Source organism: Callorhinus ursinus, unplaced genomic scaffold (assembly GCF_003265705.2).
Source record: "Callorhinus ursinus isolate GAN/ISIS: 27379988/994484 unplaced genomic scaffold, GSC_fseal_2.0 scaffold14, whole genome shotgun sequence".
Classification (NCBI taxonomy): Eukaryota; Metazoa; Chordata; class Mammalia; order Carnivora; family Otariidae; genus Callorhinus; species Callorhinus ursinus.
Window position 1 is genome coordinate 14345904 of NW_027397076.1, and position 25928 is coordinate 14371831.

At 43.6% G+C, this 25928-nt stretch overlaps 1 protein-coding gene and 1 long non-coding RNA gene across 14 annotated transcripts in view; both read left to right on the forward strand.

Annotated features, from left to right (window-relative positions):
• TMCC3 (transmembrane and coiled-coil domain family 3) overlaps nt 1–25928 on the forward strand; it is a 351112-nt gene that overhangs the window by 205436 nt on the left and 119748 nt on the right. For 3 of the 13 annotated variants that reach the window (XM_073900520.1, XM_073900519.1, XM_025882447.2), the window contains exon 1: nt 15383–15583. The exons of 7 other annotated variants lie outside the window; for them this stretch is intronic. In XM_073900520.1, coding sequence (XP_073756621.1) covers nt 15506–15583 — 78 coding nt within the window. In that variant the 5' untranslated portion in view covers nt 15383–15505. Of the gene's footprint in view, nt 1–3155; nt 3176–5075; nt 5095–15382; nt 15584–20166; nt 20517–25928 lie in introns of those variants that run through there. 3 more of the 13 variants (XM_025882449.2, XM_073900516.1, XM_073900514.1) reach the window with 3 other exon arrangements.
• Nucleotides 20504–22675, forward strand: LOC112831112 (uncharacterized). The gene is made up of 2 exons (XR_012380652.1): nt 20504–20830; nt 21633–22675. It is a non-coding gene; the product is annotated as an uncharacterized lncRNA (long non-coding RNA).

Below are 25928 nucleotides of genomic sequence, written 5' to 3' on the forward strand. Positions count from 1 at the left end.
TGACACGTGCTGTTTGATAGCATGAGGGCACTGTTACTGTTCAGATGGATTTGGGTTTCATCTTTATGGAGTTAGCTTCAAAGAAGTCTTTAGAAGTCCTTTGTACAGTAACTGAGTCTCTCCATGGATTTATTGGCCTCCACCTCGGTTCTAAAATTCTGGCCTTCATAAAGCCCCAGTGACTTTGGGCTTGATTCAGTATACCATAGAAGAAAAAAAATGTGTTTTATATACCCTGTCATGTGGGCATCTTTAAATTCTTAAAAACTATCATTTCTGTTCTTTTTATTTCTACTGGATAGAAATGTGTCATTCATGTATTGCATAGTGCACCTGGAATTCTCACTGAATCATCAATAACAGAAACTATGACAATTTTCAGAGGTGAATTGCACCTGAATTTTTCATTTTGGTGTGAGATAGGGAGCTACTGCAGTTTTACTTTTTTCCACGTGAACTACCCTTTTTTCCTTTCCCCAGTGATTGATAACACTGCCTCTATCAAAGATCATGCTTCCAAATGTGCATGGGTCTACTTCTGAGCTTTCTACTAATTGGTCTACATGCCTGTTCTTAGTCATGCTCACTAGATGACTACTACTTGGAAAATGTTTTGGTATCTGGAAAAGAGAACTTGCCTGGCTTGCCCTCACTTACCAGATTTCCCTCCAAAGTTATATGTTTTCTGCTGAATTTGAAAATAAGCTTGTCAAGTGTAGGAAAAACCCTTTCTGATTGGGTTCTGTTTCATTTATCAATTGATTTAGGGAAAATTGATATCTGGTCAATACTGCATCTTTCTCTCCTTCAGCATGGAATACCTCAATATTAGTTTTAGGCTTTCTTTTATAGAACAATGAATTTAAAAAAAAAAACCGCTTGTGTACACTATATTCAAACCTCAGATATTTATGGAAGGATTTCCATTGCAAGAACTGTGTTGGGCTTTGATGGATTTTTAAAATGAGCAAGGTTGTCTTCTATTTTAAAAAGATCACAGTCTAGTAGGGAGGAAGGAGTTTGGGAGACAAATACACTATTTAATATAAATTAGACTGTCACGGGCGCCTGGCTGGCTCAGTCAGTAGAACACGTGACTGTTGATCTTAGGGTTCTGAGTTCAAGCCCCATGCTGGGTGCAAAGCCTACTTAAAAAAAAATCAGTTCCTCATTCCTAGTAGGCACATTTCAAGTGCTCATTGGCCATATGTGGCTAGTGTCTTCTGTACGGGATAGTGCAGCTTTAGAGAATCACTTATTACATAATTAGTCTTGTTATCTAAATGAGGGAAAATAGGGGTGCCTGGGTGGCTCAGTCAGGTTAAGCATCTGACTTGTGATTTCAGCTCATATCATGATCTCAGTCAGGGTCATGGGATTGAACTCCATATCGGGCTCTGTGTTCAGCGGGGAGTCTGCTTGGGATTCTCTCCCTCCCCTCTCTCCCTGTTCTCTTTCTCTCTCTCTCTCTCTCTCAAATAAATAAATGTTAGAAAAAAATAAATGAGGGAACATATTTAAAGTGCAGTCATTTTTTTTTTTAAGATTTTTATTTTTAAGTAATCTCCATATCCACTGTAAGGCTTGAACTCACAAGCTGAGATCAAGAGTCACATATTCCACCGACTGAGCCAGCTAAGTGCCCCTAAAGTTGCAGTCATTAAAATAGGTGTTTCTAGGCTGGGGTTTTATGAGTAATACATATTCTAATTCATAATTTGTATTCTAATTGATGACATCTAAAATATTCTGATATTTTTGGATTGAAGAAAATGCAATTTCAGGGGCTCCTGAGTGGTTCAGTTGGTGCAGCTTCTGCCTTCGGCTCAGATCATGATCCCAGGGTCCTGGGATCGAGCCCCGCATTGGGCTCCTTGCTTGGCGGGGAGTCTGCCTCTCCCTCTCCCTCTGCCTGCAGCTCCCCCTGCTTGTGCTCTCTCTTTCTCTACTGTCAAATAAAATCTTAAAAAAAAAAAATTTTTTTTAAATGCAATTTCGTTTGCAAAAGGATCAGATGGAAGTAATCAAGAATGGGAAGAGCCTCATCGCTCAGCAGAGCGCTGTCTAGAGAATAGTTTTGCAAGTTACAAGTGTTGGGAGGCTACAGTGAAATTTATGGATTTTCTGCCTCTTGGTGGAGCGGAAACTCAAAATTGAGCTTTATAAGCTATTTAGTCTCTTTTCAGATCTTTTATTTGTTTTTCAGCTTATTACCTCCACTTGTCCCTTTTAGCAGTTTAAAGGAATATTGTTGTTTTTAACTCCAAATGACCAAACCCTGCTAATATTTTGAAAAATCTACCTGTTGCATTGCTGGTAACTTGTGATAATTCCTGTATATATGTGTGTTAAGGGCAAGCTCACGTGTGTGAACAGGTGTGCCTACCTGTTGGGTACTCTGTGTACATCATGAGATTATATCAGACACTTCAAATCTTGTCCCTGGTATGGCACTTTTCTCCTTTTGTGAAAGACATTCTGTCTAATGGAAGGAAAAAATCAATGGAATGTCAGAAATATTAACTGGGAGTGTATCAGCCACAGCTGATCTGGGATGAAGCAATGAGAAATAATAGAACAATACCTTTCGAAACTGTCAGCTAGGATGGCGAATACTTCTAAATACTTGTAAGAAAGATAACCTTCACTTCCAAAATGATATAAGAATTGATTTCTCATTTTGTGAAACTTGAAATGCAAAACTGAAAATCTGGAAATGATAAAAAAAAAAAAAGACAAGGAGCCTTCAGATGGGGGATAAAGTCATAATGATGTCATTTTGAATTTCAAAAGCCCTGTTTGTTTCCTTTCTTGAGGGAAAGAACAGGAAACAAAAGGCTTAGAATATAGGGATCACCTTCATGGGGTTATCAGGAATGCTGGATGTTCATTCAGCTGTTTGGGAGAAGCGGGGAAGGGTTGAGTAGGGGGTGGGGGCAAGTCAAATTCATATCCGTTAAATGTTACGTGAGGAGACATGGAACTGGAGTTTCCAGACGCAGTGAAGTTCTTTCCCATTCGTATCCTCAGTAGTGCCAACATAGGCCCTTGGTTAAGACACAGTTTTTGTTTAACAAACGCAATTATCCCATTCTATAGGGGAGGAAACTGAAGCCTGGGAAGGTCAAATAAATCATCCAAGGATACACACCTAGTAAATGAATTTTGGAGTCAGGTAAGCCTGGAATTTGGACTCTCCTTTTGCCATATGGCAGCTGGATACCCTTGGTCAAATCATGTTATCTATTCAGAGGTTCTGATTGCTGCTCAGTAAAATGGGGAAATAATCGCACCTATCAGCATAGAAGCCGGGGCGGGGAAGGGGGTTGGCAGTCACTCAGAGTTGATGTATTCCAAGTTCCTGGTACGGATAGAGTAGGCTAAATAAATAATAGCTGTTATCACTTGCTGACTCTGTACAGGATGCTGTGGAGATGCTATAGGGAGACACAAAAGTAGGGAGAAAGATCGTTTTCTTATTCTTATGTAGCACAATATTTGGGGCTTCTCTTAATCATTTGCCTTGAACATTTGAGGGGTGGGGTAGGGTGAGGTAGGAAGTGTCACCATTTGTGCTACATCATAGTTGGTATTTTGTTAGACCCTGTCATATTAGATTTGCCTTCCTCTATAAGAGAAAAACCCTACCTTGTAAAACAAATTAAGATAATGGGAAAAGGGCTCTGGTTAGCATTTTTATGCAGAACAATTGATTTTCAGCAACAGACTACTAATGTTAATTGGGAAATAACTGTACTACAATTTATTTATCCACTCTGCTGTTGATGACAATTGAATTGTTTCCAGATGGGGACTATTACCACTACGAACATCCTTGTTCTGGAGACTTGTGTCCTCTAGGGTATATACTGAAGAGTGGAGTGGCTGGGCCATAGGGCATGCATAGCTTCAACTTTGGGAGATAATGCCAAATTGTGCTTCCAAGGGGTTGTACCTGTTTATGCTCTTGATTCCAATGTGTGAGAATTCCTGCTTACTCCAGATTATTGCCAGCGCTGAGTGTTGCAATACTTTTTAATTTTTGTCATTCTGCTTTTTTTTTGGTATAATATCATTGCACAAACATTTCCCCATATGATTATCAATTCTAAGTATAATTTGCAATATATGGATAGTATTTTTTGTATGTCTCATAATTTATATAATCAGCCCCTTAATTTGCATGAACAGTTGTTTCATAAACAATCCTTTAGATTGTTTCACACTCTTCAGAATGATAAAACACTGTGATGGACAATCTTTGTCTATAAAATTTTTCCTTTATTATTTCTTTAGGGTAGATTTCTTTATTTTTTAAGATTTCTTTATTTATTTGAGAGAGAGAGCAGGGGGAGGGGCAGAGGAAGAGAGAGAGAGAGAATCCCAAGCAGACTCCCCGCTGAGCACGGAGCTCCACGTGGGGCTCCACCCCAGACCCTGAGATCATGACCCGAGCCAAAATCAAGGTTCCGAACCTTAACCAGCTGAACCACCCAGGCGCCCCCCTCTTTAGGGTAGATTTCTAGAGTAGAATTATTTGGTCACAGTTTACAGGTAAAAAGAAACTGTGGGAACACTTGCCTTGGGAATGAAGGGAACTGAAGATTAGTGTAAAGGGAGGAAGTTTGCCTTTTAGGTCCTGCTGGTTTGCCTTTCCAGGTGGTAGCAGCAGCAGCTGCAGAAGCCAGAGGAAAAGGGCCAAGGTCAGGGCCCAGAACTTAGCCAGAGGCTTCCACTTTCTTCCTAGTTCTATGACCAAAATTTGTGATAATGAGGTGTGGAATTGGAAAGCAGTCTTTTCCAAGAATAACAGCATAAATCCTTGACGTCTTAGTGGTAAGGAGAAAAAGATAACACACGAAGCGAGATTTTAGGTTTCGTTTTGTTTTCTGTAGACATTTATCGAGCTTTGGAAGTGCTTTAGACGACGACCTCCTTTAATCCTCAGTAGTCGCGTGAGGGGGCTTCCAATCGTCCTCAGCTTATGAGGGAGACAACCAAGGCTGGTAGGTGGTGGCACCGAGATTGGAATCCAGGCCGGCAGTCTCCCGCACGCCATGGTGCCTCCCTGTAACGGTGCAGGGTCGTTCATACGTAAGCATTCATGTGAGCCATACAAGCAGCAGATACCGTCAATATTGAAAGGAGGGAGAAGTGAGTGTGGACCGGAGTGGCCACGGAAGGCTTCAGCAAGCAGCTTCCCTTTTTGATAGAACTGTGACTCGGGCTGTTTTTAGACATCCCATCAGATTTCTCTGGCAGTTTCACCTCCCACCATCCTTAGCTTGCAAAGTGAACTGATAAAACACAAAGTGAATTCACGGACAGTGTGTTCCTGAGGTGTAGCTAGCTCATCCTTCAGAATCAGTATGTGCTTAATTAAAAAATTCTCCTGGGCTGGCCATGCATAGAATGGAGTAGAGATCTCCAGAGAGCCACTTCCCCTGAGGTCAAGTGAAGTAGGGAACTCTCAGCATCACAACTCCAGGAAATGACTTAACTGAATGGAACACTGTGTGCCTCGTGCAAAGTAAGGCAATTTCTGTCATTGTTATGGACTTCTGGAAAAAAATGCAGTGACAGACAGCCAAGAGTCTTATGCAGTCATCAGACGGTGAAATCCTTTCCTAGTGAATGGTAGGGTCCAGAGGTTAGAAATTACAAAGCCTTCATGTTATAATCTGTGTATACATGATCAAAAACGAAGACTCAGACCAATATGGGAACCCCACAACAGAACGAAGCACCCAGATTTGTGGAATTCTCTACTCCACTTACAATGTACATTTTTAGTAAACAACTCAGTATGTTATGAACCTGAACCAAATCTGCGAACTTGTAATATATTCTTCCAGCCAAATCAGGACTGAATTATCAGTCATTTATTCAACAAAAACCCTTATAGAATCACTGCTTTGTGCCAGTGTAGTGGTGGCCAAGGATAAAGGACACTGTCCTTGGCCCTCAACTTCTTCATAGTTGACTTGAGCTTCTGACACACTATATGTTGTGGCCAGGTACTGATGTCAGTGGTCGCATCAATGAGCACCACCTGCAGTCTCTCCTTTGCCCTTCAGTTTCTACAGCTGGTCCCCTCCTGTGATGTAATAAGGGGCCCGAACCTAGAAGAATTCTGTTCTGTAGGTGATATCTCCAGAGTAAAAAATCCCTATACTACCTCCTCTTACTTGTTCCTCCTTCCAAAACCCCAAGTTTTTCCTGTGAAAGTTACCACAATTGCACCTAAATTGAAAATAGATTTTTTTAATTTAATTTTTTTATTTATTTTTAAAGATTTTATTTATTTATTTGACAGAGACAGAGCAAGAGAAGGAACACAAGCAGGGGGAGTGGGAGAGGGAGAAGCAGGCTCCCCCCCACCCCCGAGCAGGGAGCCTGATGCCGGGCTCAAACCCAGCACCCTGGGATCATGACCTGAGCCGAAGACAGACGCTTAATGACTGAGCCACCCAGGTGCCCCTAATTTTATTTTTTAAAGATTGATTGATTTTAGAGAGAGCATAGGCGCGCAAGCGGGGGGAGGAGCAAAGAGAGAGGGAGAGAATCTCAAGCAGACTCCCAGCTGTGTGCAGAGCCTCATGCAGGGCTCTATCCCAGGACCCTGAAATCATGACCGGGGCCTAAATCAAGATCTGGACACCCAATCGACGAAGCCACCCAGGCGCCCCCCTGGTGTCACTCTTTTATAGCCACCAACACCCCTTCCTGTAGTACCCTCCCCTCTCCACCTAGTTTCCCATTCTTGGCAACCACCAATTTCTTCAACATTTCTATGATTTGGTCATTTCAAGAATGCTATCTAAATGAAATCATACAGTATGTAGCCTTTGGGGACTGGCCTTTTCACTTAACATAACTCCCTTGATACTCACCCAAGTCATTGTCTAGCGGTAGCTTGTTCCTTTTTTACTGTTGAGCCATAGTCCATAGAAAGAATGCCCCACACAGTCTTAACTGTTCACCTGCTGAAAAAGAGCGGAGGTGTTTCCAGTTTTGGGCTTTTATGAAGAAAGCTAATATGAATATTTGTGTATAGGTTTTTATGTCAACATTTGTGGTTTTTTTTTTTTGCTCTAAGATAAATGCCTAAGAGTATAGTTTCTGAGTCATATAGTATTTGCATGTTTAGCTTTTTTGTTTGTTTGATTTCTTTTTGTTTGTTTGTTTGTTTTTAGTAATCTCTGCATCCAGCATAGGGCTTGGACTCACAACCCAGAGATCAAGAGTCTCGAGCTCTTCCAACTGAGGCAGCCAGGCGCCCCTGCATGCTTAGTTTTGTAGGAGAATGCCAGACTGTTTTCCATAGAGGCTGTACCATTTTACATTCCTGCCAGCATATGAAGTATTGACTTTTTCTGTGTCCTTGCCAGCATTTAGTGCTATCACTGTATTTTAACCATTCTGATAGGTGTATAGGGGTAGTTTTTGTTTGCATTTCCCTGATGGCTGATGACATTGAACAACTTTTCATGTGTTTATTTGCCATCTGTATATCTTCTTTGGTGAAATGTCTTTTCATGTCTTTGGTCCATTTTTGGTTGGATTGTTTATTTTTTTTTGTTGAGTTTTGAGAGTTCTTTTGTATTCTAGATACTAATCCAACTAATTTGTTGGCTATATGGTTTTGCAAATATTTTCTCCCCATTTATGTCTTGTCTTTTCATCCTCTTAAAAAGAAAAACAAAGCAAAAGTTTTTTATTTTGATGAGGTAAAATGCATTTTTTGGACTTCTTTATGTGTAGCTTCAATTCTATAGGGAAGACAATGTCAGAGACCAATTTCCAGAACAGTTGAAGCCTCCCTGTAGAATCTTCTTTAAGATTCATTGCTTTTGAGAAATCACTAGCATGAAATTGTTGCATTCGCTGAACAAGGGAAAATAAGAAGGCAAATTCACCAGCCTGTAGAGCTTGAGTTGAATCTTTCTGCTTCCCTGGGTTTTTTTTATGAAAATCTTAGAAGTTTTGGGCTTCTCTGCCAGATGGTTGCTAATGCTAAATAAATGACAGTGATTGTTTTCTTATAGTCATATAGAACATGCTATGTTAAAAATTAAATATAAATGTTAAGAGTGGTCATTTCCAGGGGTGCCTGGCTGGCTCAATTGGTGGAGCATGTGACTCTTGATCTCGGGGTTATGAGTTCAAGCCCCACGTTGGGTGTAGAGATTACTTAAAGATAAAATCTTTTAAAAAAAGAAAAAAGTGGTCATTTCCAGTTGGAAATGCATCAGGCCTGGAAGCTTCTGATCCTCAAAATAAACATACGCACACACACACACATATATGTGTATTTATGTTTATATATATATGATTAGCATGCATTCACCTCATGCTAGTTGTATAAATTTTTAAATACTGATTTATTCTTTTCTTTTCTCTCTGTCCTTAAATCCTCAGGGAAAAAAAGAAAAAAGCTTACTGTATGTTTCTCCCAGAGGGAACACTTTCCTGTACTATTAAATCAAAATAGAATATGAAAGGAAATACATATTCCTTTACTTTGTGAGAGGCTTACATTTTTATCCCTTTTTAAAGTCAGACTTGTTTTATGTCTGTTTCCTTCTCCCTGCTGTAATGATGTGATAAGCCTATAACACCTAAGGAGGTGAGATTCGTCAGGAGCCATGGCCCAGCTTTGCCCTACTGCTGAACCAGGGACATAACTGTCTTTACATCTATAGCAACTTTTTTTTTTTTTTTTTTTTTTTTTTTTTTACTGTCTGTCTCCCTGTCTAGATGGATTCAGGATTGGACCATGTCTTACTCATTTTTATATTCCCAGCACCAAGAACAGATAGAGCCTGTCACACCATCAGCACTCAGTAAGTCATTGGAGAATTCACAAACTTCAGTAACTAGTCAGTATCTGAAAATTGGTAATACTCATTATTCAGCAAATTTCATTCTTATACATTATTCATTCCAACTCCTTGAGGGCAGAAGCTACCTTTTGCTGTGTCTTACTCATTTTTTAAACCCCAGTGCTTGGAAAATAAGTAGATCTTTAATGAATGTTGAGTTTATCCATCATCCAGCAAGTATGTATTGAATACATGATACTGTGTTAGGGACCATCAGGAAAATACACATTTACCTAAGAGGCATACTCCTTTTCTTCTGGTAACCTGTAATCTAGTGGTTGGGGTGTGCACATATAAATTATCACATAAAATATTCACATAACATGATAAGATATTATAGCTTTTGTTTTAAAATGAGAAATATAGACTAAGATTAATAGTCCACAAGGTCATCTGGCATGGACTGACCAAGGAAGGCTGTCCAGCTAGTGACCTGACGAAACGCTGCGCCCTCCCTGGAGTCCTCTGCTCACTCCCCTCTGTTCAGGCTATCCACACTTGTTGCCTTCTCTTGAAATGCCACCCTTCTGTTTGTCTTCTTTCTACTCATAGCCAGCATTGAATGCTGTGTTATTCAGGATTCTTGAAACTGGCCTAAGCAAAAAAAGCAAAGCATTTTTTCATATAACTGGAAAGGGGATCTAGCTATGTCTGGTGTGATGGTAACAAGCAGTTTCTCTCATATCTGTATGTGCACACCACTCCTTCAGTCTAGAGATGGGTACAATTTCTCCTCTCTGATCTGGCTGGACTTTTTTTTTTTTTTTAATGAGAGAGAGATTGGCAAGGTGGGGGTGTGGCTAGGGAGAGGGAGAGAGAGAATCTTAAGCAGGCTTTGTGCCCAGCTCAGAGCCTGATGCAGGGCTCTATCTCACTACCCTGAGATCATGACCTCAGCTGAAACCAATACTCAGACACTTAACCAACTGAGCCACCCAGGCACCTGTGGGGCTGGACTTTTGACTCATTTTGACCAATACAGTTTGACGGAAGTGATACCTGCCAGTTCCAGGCTGGCCTTAGGAGGCTTGGCAGCTTTAGTTTTGGCTCTCTTGGAAGCCAGGCCCCCTGTGAAGTTCAGCTACCCTGATGGAGAGAGGGGAACCCTGGAAAACACGAGACTATAAAAATATAAAAATATTTTATTAAAAAAATACAGAGAATTGCCAGAGCCCGGCATTCCAGCCCCCCCATGCCCCCCATGCCCCCCATGAGTGAAGCCATCCTGCATTCTCCAGCCCCAGGCAGCGTCATGGGGAGCAGAGAAAAGCCACGCCCTTTGGAGGCCCGCTCAGATTGCAAAATCCCCGGCAAATGAATGGGAGCTGTTGTAAACTAATACACTTCAGGGTGATTTGTCATGCAGAAACAGATAATGGGAAGAGCTGGATCTAGTCCTCTCATAATTCAGTAATGAATCTTTTTGCTTTCATCGCTCTGCTTTCTTCCTGGGGGGCTGTCTTTGTGTGGTGGCCAGAGGGCCCACCAATGCAGCAGGCTTACGTTGCACCAGTTTAGCAAGGCCTACGCAAGGACACAGCTCTTTCCCAGTGGTTGTGGCAAGCCTTGGGGATGACTGCTGTGGGCTCCGACTGGGGCAGGCGCCTGTCCGGGCACAAGCCACAGCGACTGCCTCCGATTGGCCAAGGCTGGATCGAGTGCCTCTTCCTGTAGGCAGATGTGGGGTGTGGTGCACCTTACCTGAACCTCTTACGTGGAGGGTGGCTGTTGGATAGGGCCCGAAAGAAAAATACAGCCACTATTGTTGAGACTAAAGGACTGCATGCTGGGCAGGCAAAGACAACAAGTATGTGCGACAGAAGTCAAGTGTAATCCTACCTCTTTTTTATTAAGCCTTTTCTGGTCATCCCAGACTTTATTGCGGCTCAGAAGGCCCGACGGCCCGACCTACTTCTTCGGTGCTTATTAGCATGTGCTGCCTTATGGGGCTGCTTACACTTTGGAAGTAAATTTTTATTTTACACCCTAGATTTTGTACCTTTGTATTCCTTATTGATAAGGGGGCATTTATGACTTTTAAAGCGTGATATTTATTTATTTATTTATTTGAGAGAGAGAGTGAGAGAGCACAAGCAGGGGGAGCAGCAGAAGGAGAGGGAGAAGCAGGCTTCCCGCCAAGCAGGGAGCCCCATGTGGGGCTCGATCCCAGGACGCTGGGGTCATAACCTGAGCTGAAGGCAGATGCCTGAGCCCCCCAGGCACCCCAAGGCACAGACAATTCTTACCTTGACAGGAAACATTTGTGTTTCCTCTCTCAGGGACTGACACTATCCTAGGCGTTGCTTCTGAAGGTAGAGACAGGGTCTACTTGGGTCCTGCTTCCCAGTAGGAGAGCCAAATGGTGATCAGCTCTGCTTGTTATCTTTCTTTTGGGGGGAGCTTGCTCTTGTGCTATTTAATCTGTATTTTTAAAAATACTATTTTGTATGAATGTCCCATAGAGCAGCTTTTGGTTAACTAGTTTATGAAATAAGTGACCTTAAAAAGGACATCCTCAGCTAATGGACATTTAAGTGAGCCTAATGAAGTTTTAATTGATCGTTCTCACTGAGGGTCAGCATTTCCAGGATGGAGTACTAGGGAACACTAAGGCAGTATCGAAATGGAAAGTATGTGCCCACTGACACACCTTCTAAAGCCCAACCTTGGTTTGTCAGGGACTTCACTTAGGTGTGGCCTCTCTAAAGTTGTGCGCACACATATTATACACACAAACACACCTGTGCAGTATACTTGCTATAGCCTTAACGAGCTGGAAAAAAATGGGTATCAGGTAGATGAGGGGGGAGAGCCCAGAGATGGACTTTGATAGATTTTCAGAATGGATCTTTGTAAGATTAAGTTGGCATAATGACTTAATAGTAACCGACAATCTTGCTTTTATACTAAGCTTTAACACTTATAAATGTGCTCTTATATTTGTTTATTTGAGCAGATACCCCAACTGTTGATTTAAATACCAGGATTAAGGATGCCATTATCACATCTGTCCTTTGAGTCTTTGCTGCCTTTAAAATTTTAAATTATTTGGAAACATTGTGTGTGTGAATGAATACACATAGTCAGTGTACCAATAGTCATTTGTTAAATAGAGCCTTATTTATCATCTTATACCTCTCTCCCAGTGAATCATTCATCCCCCCACCAGAGATAAATACTGCCCTGAAATTTGTGTTTTTCAAGCTCTTGCCTTTCTTAATAGTTTCAGTTATAAATCTTTGTTCTCATAAAAATGGCATTTATTCTTCATGATTTTTAACTTTACACGAATGGAATCTTCATGTACTTTCATGCAGCTTGGGTTTTGTTTGTTTGTTTCTTAGTAATTGACTGTGAAATTCATCCATAGTGATTCTTTTAACTCTATTTCTGTTTGTGGCTTATCTTTATTTTATTATTATTTCTTTTCATAAGCAGAAGTTCAAAAATTTAATGTAGTCAAATCTTTATGGTTTATGCCCTTTGTGACCTGCTTCTGATGACTTAAGATCATAGTGATATTATCCCATTTTCTTCTGGCAGTTTTAAAAGCTGTGTTTTTTTCTACTTCAGGTCTTTAATGTATCTGACATTGATTTTTGTGTATGCTGTGAGGTAGGCATTTTTTTTTTCCCCAAGTGAAAAGGCAGAGCATGCCACTCCACTACTTGTCTAAATCTTTCTGTGTACCTCAGAATTAAAGTCAAAGTTCTTAAAATGGCCTAAATAATTTTCCTGTATGATCAGGTCTCTGAAATGTCTCTGACTTCATCTACTGTCTTTCCAGTGATTACTGGCCTCCTCACTTTTTTGAGGGAACACTCCCAAAATGTTCCCAAAATGTTCCTGCTTTAGGGCCTTTGTACTTGCTGTTCCTTCTGTCTGAAATTTTCATTTATCTACATATTAGCTCCCTTAATTCTCAGGTCTCTGCTTGTATGTCACCTTATCATGGAGGTCTTCTCTGGCCACTCTAAGTCCCCCCCCACACACACACACGATATCTCTCTGCTCTGCTTTGGAAGAACTTGCCTGAAAAACTCTCTGGACCTGGTATAGTTGTGTCTTCTCCTGGGAGCTGGGGGGCAGGGCATGTTGGGGGGTGTTTTAAACTGTTGATTTCATTTCTTGAGTGGTTTTAGGACCATATGGAGTTTTCTATTCTTAAATTTTAATAACTTTACCCTCTTTATTTAAAAATATATTTTTTATTTTACTTTTTGAATAGTTAATATATGCACACAATTAAAGCATTCAAGTTTAAAAAGCATATACAGTGAAAAATAAATCTCCCATTCCTTTCTTCTAGCTACCTAGGTAGGCATGTGGCTTCCATTTTATCCCAAATTTATTCTTAAAAAAAATTTTAAAGATTTTATTTTTAACTAATCTCTACACCCAACGGTGGGGCTTGAACTTACAACCCCAAGATCAAGAGTCACACGCTCTACTGACTAAGTGAGCCAGGCACCCCCATCCCAGGTTTAAATATAACAACACATGAACAAGGTCAGTTTGGTCCAACCACCTGGCAGCAACTGTTCTCCTTTGATATTCAAGTCTCTTTGTGGGGATTCTGCTCCAGTCTCCCCAATCTCAGCAGAGCCCATGTTTTCTAGATGAACATAGACACCTGTCTTTACAGTCCAGTAGCTTTTCTTTGGCTCTTTGGGGACATCCACTCCTTTATATTACCTTTAGTTGCATCTCGGAGTTCCTAGGGAATTTCTCCGTGGTCGGTGGCTTTCTCTGAATTTACTGGAATGGTTCTTACTGCTTTGCTCACTTACGACTGTGACTTCCCTCCCCAAGAGTCAGGCTTGAACTCCGGAGGGCTGCTCATGGGAGTAATTTGTTCATCCATTCACAGGTATAAATTGAAGCACCTAGTATGTGGCCCCTCTCCTGCCAACAGTTTCTTGTCTATTTCCCTCATTTCTCGTTTATCCTCTTGGAAAAAATACGCTATGTGTATATAAGCATATACATATATTGTTTTTACATACATGGTGGGATACTACATATGTTATTCTGCACATTACTTTTTTCTCAACCATGTATGCTGGAGATATTTCTGTAGCTATAGATAAAGAACTGCTTCACTCTCTTACAGTTACTTAATCCTCTACTGGATGGATGGATCATATTTTACTTATTTAGTCTCCTTCTGAAGGACATTTAGGTGGTTCTCTTTTTGCAGTGGTCTTCTAACCAGTGTCCTTTACACATCTTTAATCAGGGTTTCACACGGCTATCAGATAGATGTCCTTCAACTTCCATCCTAATATTGTCATTTCCCCGTTCAGAAATCGCCAGCAGCGGCCCAGCACCCACAGAATAAGGCTGAACTTCCTCTCCTTGAAAGTAGAGCCAGGCAACCACGTGGTCTCCACATACTTTTCTTCTTGTGTCCTCCTGTTCCTGCAGCTACCCCCTAAACTGGTGAAGTTTTCCAAACAGACCTTTGGTTTTATGCTCAGTATTTTCCTTCTGCCTGCAAGACCCTCCCCCTCAACCCTTTGAAGGGGAGAATCATATGCCTCCTTCCTTCTAGGCTTGTTACTTGGCCCTCTAACTCAAGTTCTCTTTGGGGCAGTTGCAATTTCAAGATTTTAACTCAGTCTCCCACCAGTACAACCTTCATAACCAGACCAGGTGTTCTGAATGTTGGCTTAGGTAACATATTTCATTGTTCACCAGTCAGTCTTTTGTTTTGTAGACTCCAAATTTGTTTTTGAGGTGTGGGGGGAGGGTAGGAGGGGCCGAAGGAAGGGGAGAGAGAGAATCCTATGCAGGCTCCACGCCTAGTGTGTAGCCCCTAGTCGGGGGCTTGATCTCACAACCCTGAGATCATCATCTCAGTTGGACGTGCTCAACCGACTGAGCCACCCAGGAGCCCCTAGACCCCAGATTTCTTGTGAGCAGGGACTGTTCACTGGAAACAGAATACTAAAAGGAAAAGATACATATATTGACTTCCAAGTAGGAACCACATATACAAAATTAAACTACACACCTCCATAGACCTTTGTTTAAATGGAAATGTGTTCTGTGCTCAGCGGGATCTTAAGAAAAACATGGGCTTTAAAAAAAAAAAAATCTCTGGTCCCCGCCCCAGGGTGTGGCCCATGGTAGATGCCCAATAAGTGCATGTTGAATAAAAAAAATAGCATAAAAGAAAGCATTTAAGGCAAGCCTCAACATCTTGCCAAAAATCCATCTTTTATCATAAACATACAAATAAGCCCACAGATAGGGTAGATGTCAATCAAATTTTGAGGCAAACGAAGCCAGTGTGGGAGAGTGTGGATTCAAGTTTCAGCGAGGGAGGAAGAGAAGTTGCACCTAGGGCAGGGTCTTGGGCCCCCGCGAGCGGGCAAGAGGAGGCGGGGAGAGGGGAAGGGGGAGGAGACTCTGGCGTCCCTGCCCCGCCTCCCCCACCCCCCCCCCCACCCCCCCCCCCCAGGGGCTGCGGCGGCCGCGGCGGCGGCGGCGGCGCAGGGCAGCCGCGCAAGTGTCGGCAGCAGCTGCAGCGGCCCCCGGGGCGAGCCCGAGCACGGTCGGCGGCTCGCCGCGCGGCGGCCGGGAGAGACGGGAAAGTTGCCGGCGCGAGCGCAGACATGCCGGGCAGCGACACGGCGCTCACCGTGGACCGGACCTATTCCGACCCGGGCCGGCACCACCGCTGCAAGAGCCGGGTGAGAGGCGCAGGCGGGGCGGCGGTGGGGGGGCCGCCGGGCCGAGGGGCGAGGCCGGGTGGGCTTTGGCTCCGGTGTTCGCCAACTCTCGCTGCCCGTCTCTCGCCGCCTGCCTCTCTCCCTCCCCGGGTCCCTCCCGCCACGGGTCCGCGCCGAGGGGGCTGGGGAGGGGGTGGGGGGCGTCGGAGGCCGGGTCGGGGCCAGAGCCGAGCTCGGCCCGCCGGACCCCGCCCTCCGCCGCCGCCGGGTTCCCCGCGCGCCTGCTGGACCCGGGCGCCCGGGGTCCCCGACGGCCCGGCGCTCCGCCACCCTCCGCCAGGGAGCGCCCGCCGCGCGGTGCCCGGACGCGAGGGAATCCCGCCAGCCGTGGCCCCGGTGGGACTGCGCGCTCGCCCTCCTGACCTCGCGTGCTGCCCGCGCCTCCGCAGCCCTCGGGGTTTCGGGCGCGGGCCGGCGGCGGACGGGCTTCCCGGTCTCGCGCGGCGGCTGCCCCGGCTCTGCCCGAGCGGAAAGTCAGCCTTCGCGCGGCAGCCCTGGAGTTGCCAGCCGTGCCGAGCGGGCGCCCTCTCCATTGTTTGCAGTGTAATTTGCCGTTGCTGATTTTGGCTGTGGGCGAAAATAGCTCTTCAGAGCAAGCAGCAGAGACGGGCCCTGTAGTGCTTCAAAATAAAGACGGAGGCCGCAGCCTGGGCGCCGGTCCCTCCCGGGAGCGGAGGCCCCCGCCGGCTCGGGGGTCCCTTTGCCTTCCTGGGCTGTTCAGTCCCTCGGCGGATTGAAGTGCCTTTGAGAAGCAGTACGTCCTCCACCCTGGAACTTGTTCTGGCGAAGCTACCTGGAGGTGCTCTTTGCTAACTACTCGCTTGCTCGAGATCTCAGCATTTGAGTGTCAGCTTCCCGGTATAAAGTTCACAGCTAGAGTTTTGCGCAAATTCTGGCCTGCCGTCTCCCAAGATCCAGAGACCACTGGATGGGCAAAGTGGCAAGAGCGACAAATGCAGCTCAGCCCCTAGTGCGGGATTTGGGAGTTTAATCATAATTCGGAGAACTAATCAGTTATCCCAGAAGTGAAGTAACTAGGCCCTGTTATCCCTTTTTCCTTTAGTATCTGTTAACTGAGTTAACAGTATGGTTCAAATTTTTACAGATTAAACTTACTTGGTGGAGGTTACTGCATCCACTCCACTCTCCTCTACTCCCCAAAAGAATTCTTTTTTGCACTTTATTTTTTTATTGACCTACAGTTGACATACAATGTTATATTTAGTTTCAGGGGTGCAGAATAGTGATTCCACAAATATATACATTACAGAGTGCGCACCATAAGTTTTGCATTTTCTTTAAAAGTTTCATAACAGTTTGTTATGAAAATAACCATAAACTGCCATTTGGAAGAAAACATGGGCGAAAGATCTTTGGTTACCTACAGTTAGAAATTGTTGCTAGTTAACAGAGTTAGCGAGGAAGAAAGGTGAAGATCCTTTTCTAATGCATTTGTAATTGGAGGAGTCTATTGTTGCAGTTGACAGAAGAAATTTCAGACTTGAAAGAAGTCTGGAAGCTTGGTTTCTCTTGTCACAGTTGTGATAATCTTTGTGTAAACAATAAGATTAGTAATCTCTGAGGGATGGGTGGCTCATTGTGAGCTCATTTAGGTGATTTGGTAAGACTCATGGAACTTTGCAAAACTCTCTCTTCATAATCTGTGAAATGGTAGTGATAGAGTTCATACCTTAGCTACCTAGGTGGAAAGTGGCAAAGCAAACATGTAATTTAAACTGTAGATTTAGTTTGTCTCTGCTGGTTCTGCTAATGCTCCATTTCTATATATCCCTTTTCTGTTGAAGTACCACAACCTTACGTGAAGGGAGTTGCTTACTTTCTTTAAAATTCTACCGATGACGTTACATGTACTACCTTGTTTTGTTAGCATGGAAATACCTGATTTTGGGGGTGGGGTGGGGCAGAGGGAGAGGGAGCATCTTAAGCAGACTTCGTGTCCATCGTGGAGCCTGACCTGGGGCTGGGTCTCACGACCCTGAGATCATGACCTGAGCTGAAATCAAGAGTCGGATGCTTAACTGACTGAGCCACCTAGGTGCCCCGAGACACCTGATTTTTTAAACAGACTGTGTATTAAACCTGAGTTAGACATTGTATGTACTGATTATTCTAAATTAGCTTATTGGACAAATGAAATCTGGTGAGGACTAGATAAACTCAGACCAAGGAGGGCTAGAACTTTAGCAGATAGTGACTACATGTTTTGTAGCAGTGATGCTGAGATCCCTGTTTAAACTTCTTGATTGTTTGCTTTTAGGATTTTACTGTTCAGATGGCAAGGAGTAGAACTGGAGGGAATTTTGTAAACTTGTAACTTTTCTCAAGTGAGGCCGATGTAATTTTGAGTCTGTTCTTAAGGCTGCAGTAAGCCTGCTGTAATGAAGGGAAAATACCAACAATTTTCCTGTGCAGAAAGTATTTCTCCCTTCAGATGATTCTAGCTCCTGTTTTGTGGAACTCTTAGATCTAGCTATAAAGACGTACTTCTTCCTACACTCAGAAAATATGTGATGCAGAAGGAGAACATCAGGCAGTTTTCAGGTTTAATTTCTTGATGTCACCCTCCCTTTGGCGATAAACCATCTAATATAGGATTTTTTTTAAGATTTATTTATTTAATTAGAGTGAGAATGGGAGAGAGAGAGAGAGAGTACATGAGAGGGGGTACGGTTAGAGGGAGAAGCAGGCTCCTCGCCGAGCAGGGAGCCCGATGCGGGACTCGATCCTGGGACTCGATCCTGGGACTCCAGGATCATGACCTGAGCCGAAGGCAGTCGCTTAACCAACTGAGCCACCCAGGCGCCCCTCTAGTATAGTATTTTAAAAGAACACTTTTGTGGACTCGTGTGGTAAATTAGCTCACCTAAAAATACTCTAATGAGAACTGGAGGTGCTGTGCAATTTCCTCCCAGGAAGAGGCTAAGACTCCAAGAGATCAAGTTCTTGCTTACTGAATGGTCATTTTTTAAGTTCAAAATTGATACCTGTTGAGATAACAGGAAAAATACACATCTCTCTTGCTGAGTTTGGTTAAGCCTTTGAGACTAGAATAATAATGAGGCAGTGTACTATTTTAATGTTGCAGGAATCTATTTTTATTGCCAGGTGGATTAACCTAGATTCCCTCCCCTCAGTGAAAATGTAATATAACTAATGAATTCTGTGATTATCTCTTAAGCTGACAAGCCAGGATCATTCACATTTTTAAACTTCGTCAGGGTAAAACTCAGAAATGGTGCATGCTAACTCGACACACAGAATAATATCCCCTACTTTAAAAGGAAGAGCATGCATAGTTCGAATCCTACTTTTTTTTCTCATGCCCTAGATAGTTAAAGCCTGTCATCTTTTTAAGAATACAGGCAGTCCGCTTCCTATATATTAACTGGTTTTTATTAATTAGTGAATCAAATGTCTGTTCTAATTTTAAATGTTCTAAAATGGCACCTTCAGCCACCTGTGGATAATGGTCAGCAGCTGGGGCTCTCCGATCAGGTGACCTGGATCACATTCTGGCTCTTCACATTTCCCAGCCGAGTGAGCACTGGGGCAAGGTCTAACCTTCCTGAGCCTCCAGTTCCCCATCTGTAACAGAGGTGATAATAGTCCCTGCTTCTGGGAGTGATCTCGAGAGAGCATTTGTTTAAAAAAAAAAAAAAACCCAAAACAAAGAGCGGTCCTGTGCACTCAAGGTTAGATGTTTTTATCCCTGTGTAAGGTGAATACTCTTTTTCTTATTCTGTTGGTACCACTGCTAATCAGAATCGCTAGTCATCCTGAGTGCTTCCCGCCTCCTCATCTCTCATCTGTCGGCCATTCCACTGGGTCTTTCTTGGACTTTTCTCTGGACTTGGTACCTTACTCCGCATGTCCCCCAGTCATCTCCCACCTCAGTTTAGCCACGTCTGACCTCCGGAATTAGTGATGGTGCACTAGCTTCCTCACTGCTCTCTGATTTCATCAGCCCCAATCGATCCTCCCCACAAGGACCAGAGTATTCCGCCCAGAGAACCACTTTCAATGTACTAGCCCCCAGACGACAGATCTTGTACTAGTGCCCCCACGGACCCTGTAATCATTCTAAGTCTTAGTTTCCTCTTCTACACCCCAGGGGTGTTACAAGGAACAGATGCAGTAACATCTATAAAATAACACGTACCCAGAAAGAACTCAATAGATGGTAGCTGTTTTTGTTACTACTATATAAGAAGTGGTCATAAGCTTGAAAATGGGAAGACTGCTAAGCTTGTGACTAGAATAGACTTGCTTGGGCATTTTTAGCATTTTGTCCCTCTTCCATCAGATGTTCCTTATCACATTGACTGTTTACATATTTGTCACTTACATGTTTATAAACTGTAGACACTGGCACTTTGAGAACAAGAGGTTTCATTCATGCAGCAAATATTTGCTGAGCGCCTTCTCTATGCTCCCGACCACTGTAGGCATCAGGAATATAACGGTGAATGGAACAGACGGCCTGGTCTCTCTGGAAGCTTAATATCTGGTGATTGTATTTTATTTATACTTGTGGCCCCAGGAAATACCCTCCTATTTTATAGAAGGAAATGGTAATAAGCACAGAGGTCTCTAACATCTGAAGTGAAACCTGTGTTGGGCATGGTGGCTACCTGTAGTTCATCATTAAGTGTTCTGTGGTTTGGAAATAGACCTTGAATTACATGATGAGTAATGGCCAAAAGCAGTCAGGGAGAAGAGGTTGTCATAGCTCGTCTCAGAGTGGAAATGGTTGGGCAGTGATGTAATAAGTTGATGATTGCCTGCTCACTTCCTGGGGAGGCACAAGAGTGAGTGGGCACAGACCTCTGTTCCGGGGGCCCCTGACCTGGTGAAGTGGTGAGCGGAGGGCTGTGTGAGTACACTTTTAATCAGTGATCTGTTTTATTCTAAAGAGTTCATTAAAAGCACGGTGAATAATGATGAGTGTCTCAAGTCCGATTTTTGTTAAATTCCGATTGGATAGATTGGTGGGGTGTGTGTATTTTGAGCTGTGCTTTGCTACAGGCTCACCGGCTCTCCCTTCAGAGGAGAACAAACTGCCATCTGCCACCAGCACACCTGCCTGTCACATCCGCTGTTGAATACCAAGACAGCTGCTACCAAGTTGGACTGTAAGATGTGTTTCGCTTCAGACCCACGGCCTGAATTTTCAGGGCTGCTCTTAAGGTCAGAAATCATCCTGATCTTTCTGGATGGAAATTGTCCATGTCTTGACTTAGGACAGGCTGCAGCTTTCAGCCCTGCTGTTTCTTTTTTGTGTTCTTATGTTTTCAGTGGAGAGGGCTGGTTGAGCGAGATGGGATAGAACCATGAATCACTGTTCTGTGAATCAGAACGAGGACTTTACATGCCTTAGAAAAGGAACATCAGGATATATGATCCATGCATGATCCAACTGCTTCCATTGGGGGGTGGGGGTTGCTGCTTGAAGGAAAACAGTGTATTTATTGATTATTCCTCTGTAAGGAGGCAGACAGAACACCGATGAAAAGAAGAATGCAGTAACAGTGTTAACAGCCAACCTGTGCTAATTCCTTACTATAACCCAGGTGCAATACTAAGCGCTTCAGATGCACTGTCTCCTTAATCCTTATAATATCCTATTATAGCTTGATTTTTACAGATGAGGAAGTTGAGGCGTGGGCAGTTTATTTGTTCAAGGTCTTGTGGCTGTTAGGAAATGGTCGAGCTAGGATCTGGTGAACCCAGATCTAATTGCAGAACTTGCATTTTACCCACTTTGCTGGCTTCTACCTCTGAGATGAATACTGGAGAGCAGCTCAGTCTTCGTAAACCTGTTGAGGCCTTGAACACGGGTGCGGTCAACTTCTGCAGGGTGCCTAGCCAAATTGTGTGTTTGGGATTCTTACAACACAGTGCTTTGCCAGTCCTTTGTGTGTCGTCTTCTGTACCCAATAAACCTATGACGAAGAACGGTTTAGAGTGATAATTTATGAACTTTTTACAGTGCCTGTGATACAAGATTGTTGCCAGTAGTTTGGAGAGGTCCTAAAGGCTGTTAAATAAGCTCATGATTACAGAACATCAGTGAAGAACCATCTTCCAGCCTGGTATTTGGTCTCCAGAGCATGAACAGTTGAAGGACACAACAAGGCTGGTTCTTCCTGTGACAGTCCGAGTCACAGTCCGCCTCAGCAGATCTCCTAGTAGGACTTCAGCTTCCTTGGACCGAGGGCATGTGCTTCTCAATGTGTGGGGCAAAGTGCTGTGAAGTAGACTCAAAGGTTTGAACCATGTTAGAACTGAAAGGGGAATGTAGACATAAACTCCAGAACATTCCATTTGTAGAAGTAGAAAAGTGACATCCAGCCAGACTGTAACCAGTGAAATGAGGTAACTAATACAGGTAACTAATGAGGTAACTAATACTAATAATATATAAGCATTATACCAGCTTCTACCTTTTTTTTTTAAAAGATCTTATTTATTTGAGAGAGAGAGAGAGAGAGAATGAGAGACAGCACGAGAGGGAGAGAGTCAGAGGGAGAAGCAGACTCCCCGCTGAGCAGGGAGCCCAATGTGGGACTCGATCCCAGGACTCCAGGATCATGACCTGAGCCGAAGGCGGTCGCCCAACCAACTGAGCCACCCAGGCGCCCACCAGCTTCTGTCTTAAAAGAGAATTCCTTAACAGAAAACGGTTTTAAATATTTTTAGATACCAAGCTAATTGCTAAGTTATATGGGATACATATCTCAAAATTTAAGTAGAATGAGAATTTGAAATTATTTGCCATAGAGAATTAATTGATGGACAGATTTTACATTTTATGAGTTTTGTTGGTGGAGAAAAAGTGAATTTGAGTGATTCAGTGTTAGGTCATCATCCTTATGAATTTGTTTGCAGATTTTTGGTGGGACTAGGGTGAAGAGGGTGTGGCATTTCCTGTATTAGACCGCTTAGCGGCCGGAGATCTGTTGCCACTAGTAAAGATTATCTTTTCTGATTTTATTGTTGTTTTTTTCCCTGAAATAAAGTTTTGCAAAATGAGTTCATCTTTGTCTTTACCTTCTACATGTTGGGATAAGATATTGCGGAAAAAACATGAGCCAGGTGCATCAGTCATGGAGTACATTACACATACACACACACACACACACACACACACACACACACACACACACACACATTTTCTCTCTCTCTCTCTCTCTCTCTCTCTCTCTCTCTCTCTCTCTCTCTAACTTAGAATTCAAACCTGGTGTTTGTTGCCCCCAAAGCTTTCTGTTCCTGTGAGACCCTCATTGAGGGCATCTTCCAGCACCAAGTGTTTTTAGCATATGTAATTTTCATGCAACACCCCAGAAACATCGTCTGGTTCTTTGCCACAGAAACAGTCATCTGCCCCAGCGCTGGGGGAAGACAGGGATATAGGATCCATTGGCACATTAGTGCCAGTCCCCAGTGACGTGCCTCCCTGAGGGAGGCTTCTACAGCCAGGGAGTAAGGTGTGGCTTTAGCACGTAATAAAAGGCATCTCTACTTAGATGTTCCGCAGGTACCTCAAAGTCTACATGCCAGACTTCATTCATTCTCTCAGATCCCCCCACTCCCCTGCCTGGAGCCTGGAATACTTTCCCTGTTCAGCATAGTCCCAAACCAGAGGTCTGGGAAGCTCCCTCAGCGCCCCCCCCCTTACCCATCACATCCGGGGGTTTACCTCTTAGGGTTCCTCAACCACCTTTGCCTCTCTATCCCCAGCCTCACTTTCTTAGTTAAAACTTATGGATTTGAGGACGATGAAGGGTTAAGAGTATGGACTCTGGAGTCAGACTTGATTGTCCGCCTCTCCACTCAGCAGCCCTGTGAACAAGCGTGAGAAGTGGTGTGAGGAAACCCATTACAGCAGCTGTTGTTCTGACGTTGAGTCACTCGTGTCTGCCACAGAGATCCCCAAACTTCAGTCATTCCCACACCTACGCATAGCTTCCTACCGCCTGTACGATGATTTACTTAATATTTCCAAAGCCATTCACTCCTTCAAAATTAAATTTATTTTTAAAGTATCAACGTTCCCATTGTAGTTAATATTGCCTGAGCCCCCGAGGGCTTGCAGTGCGAGATTACAAGGATGAGCCTCTGCGGGAGCACCCGTAGAGAGCTGCTGGCCCTGAACAGAGACTTTTCTCCCGGCCCAATCACCTGCATGGCCTTGCGGGTGGTTTTCAAGGGACTCACTGGCTCACTGTGATTCTCTGTTACTGCTTTCGCTTTACGCCACTGAAAATAGTTCAGAATCATTTTGGAAAACACTGGGTGTTTGTATTGTATCATCTCTCCTCATCCTTTTAGAAATACTTCTTTTAGACCCACGACTTAGAGAAGATGCTTAGAAGTATATTTTTCATGGATTGTGAAAATTGGAGTGTGTGGAGATGAACAGAAGCTCCACTCTGGGGATTTGAAGGCAGCCTTGTCCGGGTAGGAATATGTGGAAGAGGTTGGGAAAAGGGGAAATTGTACCTGTTCCGGGCCAGATCTCCCATCTTCTCATGACCTGAGAGAAACTGAGGACATGGAAGGCCTTAGGCAAAAGAGTGCAATGTCAGGAAATAAGGACTCTGGGAATTTCAGGCAAGGACAGAAAGTGGGTGGAAAAGAAATTTCAGCTCTGTGTGGTTCTGAAGTAAACTTGCATTTAATTAAGATGAGTATGTAGGCTTGTTGTAAGGAAATTAAATGGTGCCTTGAGCTGCAGCCTTCCACAGAAATTTTGAGATAAGTTCTTGTCCAAAAATAAAGTATGCCCTTAGTGAAAGCTACGCTTTAGCACCTCAACACATTTACTTCAGTGTGTGCAACTGTGTGTTGGGGCCAGTAGTCCCTTTTTCCCGTCTTTGTGAAGATACTGTGATAATCCAGAAGGTGTGGAACTCAATTTCAGATAGTCAGTGGTGTACTATTTTAATCTCACTAATTGGAACAGGTGGCCTGTATTTGAGACTGAATCTCTCGTTGGCATAGATTTTAATTTATCTGAAAATCTGAGGCCCATTCCGTAAGGCTGTGTATTGGCATCAGGCAAGTGCTTGAAAGCTTCAACCATTAAAAGCACAGAAGGCTGAGAGGAAGATCGAAGAAATGGAGCTTAATAGTTTGCTGCTTTGATTCACCTCTTAACTGTTGGGTGTGGAGCTAGTCGGGAACATGGCGGAGTGAAGCATGTCCAGATGCTTGAGAAGGCTACTTATAAGTATTTCTCCAGATGAAGACAGTGTCTGAGTATCTCCTTTGAATCCATCCCACAAAATGGCAGGGTTGAAGAGGACTTCATGCAGTCCTCATGTTTTTATAAGAATTAGCACATCTTCAGGCGTGAGCTGAAGGGGTATGCCAGAGTGACTCAGCTTACCACAAGCATTCAAGTTGAGATACTTTGAAATACCTCTAATGAAATCGGAGATGGTCTCCAGATTATGAACTTCTTCAACTGGACCACTCCTTTTTTTTTTTTTTTTTTAACAGTAAATGTGTGCTTTGCAAGATGTCTTGTGAATATCTTGCATCCTTCCAGAGGACAGAATCCCGGTTTTTTCCTCTGACACCCAGAGTCTCTCATCTGACCTTTGTCTTTCACCCAGTCTCAGCCCTCAGACTCTGGCTTCCTTCTTTGTGGTTTCCCCTGGCTCCCCTCTGTGCCTGTGGGCACCTGCTCCATTCTTTCACACGGGGGGATGATTGTGTTCATTTATCTACATGTGGATCCTGGTCCATGGCTGGGGCTTTGTTAATACTGACAGAATGAGGGAATGTGGGTATGTTGTAAAATTGCACTTTCTTGAGAAGCTGGAAAACATTCTACTCTTGAGTCATATTAGTGCAGATTAATCTACCTTATTTTAAGATTGCTGTACAGGATTCCAGGTTATGGGTATTCCATAATCTGTCTAATTATTACCTTGTTAAAGGACACGTATATTGCTTCTAGACTTTTGGTTTTACAGGCACTTCAGTGACTGCCCTTGCACATGCTTCTTTTTGCACATGTGAAGAATATGGTAGTAGGCTAAGTTCTTAAAAGTGGAATTGTTCCTTAAGAGTGTGTGTATTTTGGGGCACCTGGGTGGCTCAGTTGATTAAGCATCTGCCTTCAGCTCAGGTCATGATCCCAGGGTCCTGGGATCGAGCCCCGCGTCGGTTTCCCTGCTTGGCAGGAGGCCTGCTCTCTCTCCCTCTGCTCCTGCTTGTGTTCCTTCTCTCGCTGTCTCTCTCTCTCTGTCAAATAAAGAAATAAAAATCTTAAAAA